Here is a 5,484-nt window from a genome sequence, read left to right on the forward strand (position 1 = left end):
CTTGCCAGCTGGAGCTTATTCCCTTGGCGCGGCATTGTAGCCCTACGGGCTATCGCTACGAGTCAAGCCAGACGACATGGCTGTCGGCCCAGATGCCCAAGGTGACAATCATGGCAAGACATGATGGTAACACCGGTAACACCAGAGCAATCACGATTCGTTCTCAATTCTTCCCTCGGAGCCTGGCCACCACAGACTTTGTGCCCAGCATTGATGGGTTGGACCAGAGGCGTCCAGGTGGCGTCCATCCAAGCAAGCAGGCTCGCATTGAACAATGCGGACCGTCGTAATGGTAAAATGCACGCTTGCAGCAGGTTGCGAGTAGAACGAACCCATGCCGGGTCTTGTCTTCATCCCGCGGCCAATTGAGAGCAAGCTCAAGGCAGCAAAACTTGAACTCGCCGTCGCCACATCACAGGGCTCAAACGGCAGCCTCATGTCCGTCAACATGTATTTCTTTGTACAGCAGTACATATTGCTGTAGCGCAATGCTCCGAAAAGGGGCAGCCTGAAGACGCTCATTTGCAGAACTGCCAGAAGCTAGCAAGCTTCAGCGCCGTCTGTCATGACGCAACTGCACCAATGGCATTGCTCGCATGCTGTCTGACTTGCATTCACTTCCAGGGTGCACGGCCACCAGAATTTTCGCCCTGGTGAACATGTTTCTTTTGAGCCAGGATCCCCCTTGTAGGTAGTCGTGCAAAGTACAGTACCGTGATCATTTGAAGTCTGTGCCGTGCGAGTGCAGTACTGACTGTACTTTGATACTTTTGACATGAGAAAGGCTTGGCTTGCGAAAGGGAACCTTGAAGCTTGAAAAAAAAAAAAGTCCGGGTTGGCGGGGCGCTAAATTTCGACATTTGCACTCTTGTGCAAACACGCGCCTTCAGAGAGAGAGAGAAAAAAAATTAATCCTGCTGCGACACCTGCCAATCCAAAGCAATGGCGTCAGAGGCTCGCGGCGAGGCTGACAAGATCTCTGCTTCTCCTGCTCCTTCGAACAAGGCTGCTACTATTGGCGAGAATAGCTTCAACGACCAGCAGACGCACGTGTCTGACGCGAGAGCAGTCGCAAATCAGCATCACCAAGGCAATAGTAGCGAGATGGCAGCATCCCAGGAACCGTCCGTGCAAAAGACAAACGCACTCCTGTGCGGCGTCTGCGAAACCAATCCTGGCAAATACAAATGCTCGCGATGCCGTCTTCCTTAGTACGTTTCACACCTCTCAACCGTCGTGGCCATGTCGCAAAAGACAAAGAAGCAAACGGGACGACGGTGGCAAGACACCTATGATCTAATACTGACTACCGTTCCAGCTGCTCTGTCCCGTGTAGCAAAGCCCACCAACAGAACCATCCGCCAGACCCTCCTAAAGAAGAGCCCAACCCGACAAGCCTCGCCTCGAGCAAGCAGCAAGCAGCAAGCGCAAACCTGCCTCCGCCTGGCCCCATCGACCCAACGAACCCCTTCAGCGCCCTCGCCAATTCGGACAAGCTCCAGCTCCTCTTCAACAAATATCCCAACCTCCCAAACCAGCTCCTCGAGATCCACGCCGCGACTCAGCCTCCGGCGGAAGCCCCAGATGCTGCCACCAAGGCTATACCTGCCTCGCTCATGAAGGGCCTTCCGGCCAACAGCGGCAGAGGCACATGGAACCACGATATCGGCATCAAGAACGGAAAGGCAGCGCTGCGAAGGGCGCGGAAAGCGAGTGGCCAAGACGGCGAGGCGATCCGAGAGTACACCGAGTTGATACTGCACATCATGAACGAGACGAGCGAGCAGAACAACGCCGCTGCGTTTGTGCAGCGACAGGTTGCTCAACAAGACACGGCCCTCATCGAGCGTCTGCTTGCCGAAGACAGGCGTCACGGATAAAGCTACTGGAGAGGGAGAGCGAAGATACGAAGATACGAAGAACAGAAAGAAAACTTGACGACTACAGGCCTGGACGGCCTCTATGGCTTTTGGGGTATAATGATGTTTTACGATACGACTTTGCTGCAGCATACACCGGCTCGCCTCCCCTGCCTCCTCTCTCACGAATGGCTCATCATCCCTCCTTAAAAACCGATGTATAAATCCCGCCTTTCCCTACATTATGCATTATATCATCCTCATCGTTAAGTCATACCCATCAGATGATCCAAGGTACGTGTGTTTGTTTGCCCCCCCATCATGTCGGGGCATAATCCGTCATTTGGCATTTGGCTAACGCTTGAATCGCGCAAAGAGCCCTCCTGTCTTTGTGGGAGACTTTGGTGTCTCGGTGAAAGACTCGGCGTCTTTCTCCTCGGTTGGCGAGGAAAGCTTGTCGCCCTTCTTGCTGAAACTCCCGAGCCTTGTCCGCAGGGCCCATTTTGATTCGGCTTTGCGCAAGACGCCTTTTTGCGGCTGCTGTGGAGGTTGTTGTTGTGATGGCGGCTGCTGTTGCCTCTGTTGGAGCAGAACTGTGGCTTCGTCACTTTGGGTCCAGTCCACGCGGTGCTCGTCAGGGTTGACGGGCACGGTGTCCGACTGGTTGTCCGACGACGACATGGACCTCTCCGCAGGTTCGGCATCCGCCGGCATCATCATGCCGAGGATAGCGCCCATGCTTCTCCTCCGCGTTTCCTTGCTCATTTCGTCAAGGGGGTCTGGGTTTCTAGATTTGAGATATTCGTGGAACGTGTGAGGAGCGGTGGACGCGGGTCTCTCGTCCACCTCGGCCGTGGCGGCGAGCGAGTGGGTGTGTTGGAATTGGTTCCGCTCATACTGCCTCTCCCTCATGCTCTGCACCCTTCGGAGCGCCTTGTTCTGCTCGGACGGCGCGAGGTCCGTCGCCACCATGGCATTGGGGCCTTGCATGTGAAACTTGACGGCCTGCCTGGACAGCTTGTGCACGAGGTGCTTCTCCGTCACCGTCTCGGTGGTTGTGGTGCGGGCAAACTGCGAAGCAGCAACCTGCGGGACGTGACGGTAGTTTGATGCCGGCGGCGCCGCATCCTCCGAATTCCTGTTGCTAGATGACGAGGTAGAATTCTTCATGCCGGCCTTTTGCAGCTTGTCTGCCTTGGGCGGATATTCGTTTGAGTCTCGCGGTGCGTTTCTGACATGTGATTTGGCCGCCGTGGCCTCCCTCTTCTGTATCTGCGTAGACGCAACCGTTGGTCCCAATGGGATCCCGTGCTGGCCGGGGTGCAGTGCGTTGGCATTCCGTGCCACGGCCGCGGCGTTTGCTTGTCGTTCGGCCTCGACGGCTGCCCTCGCGCGCTTCTTCCTCTCGGCTTGGGCCTTTTGCTCAGCCAGCACGACATACAGCCTCCTGGTCAGGTCATCTGCGTCGAGGGCCTTGAGACGCTGCGACTGCGGCTTGGAGGCGTGATTGCGCGAAGAGGTCTTTGCTGCAGCTCTGTGCGGCATGGGCTGGTGAGCTGCCATTTTGGCATCATGGACGTAGAGGGTCTCGTAGAACATGGCGAAGGGCGCGTTTGCGTGTGGGTTTTGGCGATTGTTGAGGGAGGTCTGAGCAGCACCAGTGTTGCTGCTATGTATATGCAGCTTCTGGAGCCGCATTTAACAAGACGTTGGTGTATTTAAAATAAAAAAAATAAAAATAAAAACCCGTCGGTAAGAAGGTTTTGTGGCAATAACAGTGACTACTCGGGCAAAAACGCAAGGATGAAGTCTCGCGAGTAAGCTTACTCTCCCAAGCCAGGATTTCGTATAAGAGGAGCAAAAACAGCTCAAGTTCCAGGGACGAGCAAAGCCTATGTAGAGAGAAGAAAGAGGAAGAAGACGATCAGCAACGGGGGAATGGACTCGAAGAGGAGTGGAATGGGCGAGCACTAAATATAAATGCCGGGCGAGTGTGTGGTGTGGTGTGTGTTATGGTAGCAACGGGGCGGGTTTCCAAAATTGGAGACACACATACTCGGTTTATAAACAACTTGACTGACACTTGTTTTGTTTTTTTTTTTTCAAAAAGCTCCTTGCTCGGGCCCCCCTTAGAAGGCTATGTTATGCAGCCCGAGAAGAGATGCCTGGGGGAATGGGCGAGGCAGAGATACGGATGGAGGATGTAGGGAGCCGAAGAACTGAAGCTATTTTGTGCTGTGCAGTAGGACGGATGAGATTTGTCTGAGGAAAGCCGATGCGGGTATACGATGCGAACAAGCAGCAACCCAAAAAAAAAAAAGAAGCAATAGCAAGATGAATCGCCTTTTCAATTCAGTGTCTAGCAAAAAGGGAAGAAAAAAGAATGAAAAGAGGGAGAGCAAGCGAGAGAGAGAGAGAGAGAAATAAAACCCCGTCTCTGATGATGCTTCGTCTGCCCACAAAAAGGCACGCGATCACGAGGCAACGTCGCAAGACGGGCGTTCCGAACCAAAGCAAGCAAGCAAGGGAAAAGAAAAAAGTCATGCACGATTGGGCAGGCTTTCGGCCTTCTAGCAAATCGGCTCACCAAAGTCATTCTAGTTAGCAGATGCGCGCCTGTGTCATGATGCCAAGGGGGTCAGTCGAGGGTCACCGTCCAATTGGCGGGCGAGAGACGGGAAATGGGGAAAACCCTCCATGTAAGGTTGACGGGCTTACAGCATGTGGTATGTACGAGTTGCAGTAGAGCAAAGGAGCGAGCGAATTTTGCGGAGGTGGCTTGCCGGTCACTTGACGGGTGCAGGGGCCCTTTCCCCCCCCCCCTCTGTGTGTCTTTTTTTTTCCTTGTTTTTTGCTTGCTTGCTTGTTTATACCCTGATTTGTTTGTTTCTATTTTCATGCAGCATCTCGTCTTGAAAGGATTTGTTTGCATTGCATACGAGGGCGGCTGTTGCAAAAAGGAAAGGAAAACGCCAGAAAGTCGCGCTTCTTGCTTTGTCGCAGAGTCACAGCGGAAAAGGAGTCCCAGGCAAGGATAAGCGAAGCAATGCCGCGGCGAAAATATGATGCGACAAGAAAGCAGATGCAATACGACGCTCCGAGGGCAGTTTATCAAACAAAAATAAAAAGCCGTTGGATGTCTCTACAGAATAGACCCCAGATCGGCATTGTGTATTTCCCTTTTTCTTCTTCTCCCCTCATACTTTTCTTACCCCAGCATTTTAGCCCACCGTTTTTTTTCCTTGCTCTAATTTAGACCGGCTGCGAAAGAGACGCTTCGGCCGTCCAATCATTCGGCCGCTCGAGTGCCGTGTCAAAAGGTGCGCGTGCACACCCCCGAGTTTGAGTTGAGGTTGGGGTAAGACGGCCCTAACGTGAGGCCAATGCCATGCTTGGTAGATCTAGGCCAACTGAGGGGGATCTTCGTTGGTCCAAGGGCTTAGTATTTCGCAAGCCACTACTCCGCACTGCTCACTTACTGCTATTCTTCTTCGTCCTCAGCTCTCAAAGGGAAAGGGGGGAGCTTCTTCTCTTCACAGACCAGTTTAGGTGAAACAAAACAAGAGTGGCAGTTGGGGGGGGGGGGGGGGGGGGGGGGGGGGGGGGGGGGGGGGGGGGGGGGGGG

The 5,484-nt window shown here is 53.8% G+C and overlaps 2 protein-coding genes across 2 annotated transcripts; one reads left to right on the forward strand and one right to left on the reverse strand.

The window, feature by feature from the left end:
• Window positions 1–942: 942 nt before the first annotated feature.
• Triagg1_4676 (uncharacterized protein) lies at window positions 943–1,880 on the forward strand (the record flags this gene model as incomplete). The annotated part of the gene is made up of 2 exons (XM_062899105.1): window positions 943–1,211; window positions 1,319–1,880. The coding sequence occupies 2 exons, from the start codon at window positions 943–945 to the stop codon at window positions 1,878–1,880; spliced, it is 831 nt and encodes a 276-aa protein (XP_062756256.1).
• Window positions 1,881–2,213: 333 nt separating this feature from the next.
• On the reverse strand, window positions 2,214–3,557 carry Triagg1_4677 (uncharacterized protein; the record flags this gene model as incomplete). Its single annotated transcript, XM_062899106.1, has 1 exon — window positions 2,214–3,557. The coding sequence occupies one exon, from the start codon at window positions 3,555–3,557 to the stop codon at window positions 2,214–2,216; it is 1,344 nt and encodes a 447-aa protein (XP_062756257.1).
• Between the last annotated feature and the right edge of the window lie 1,927 nt (window positions 3,558–5,484).

The sequence above is a fragment of the Trichoderma aggressivum genome, assembly GCF_033847375.1.
Source record: "Trichoderma aggressivum f. europaeum strain CBS 100526 chromosome Unknown scaffold_015, whole genome shotgun sequence".
Taxonomy (NCBI): Eukaryota; Fungi; Ascomycota; class Sordariomycetes; order Hypocreales; family Hypocreaceae; genus Trichoderma; species Trichoderma aggressivum.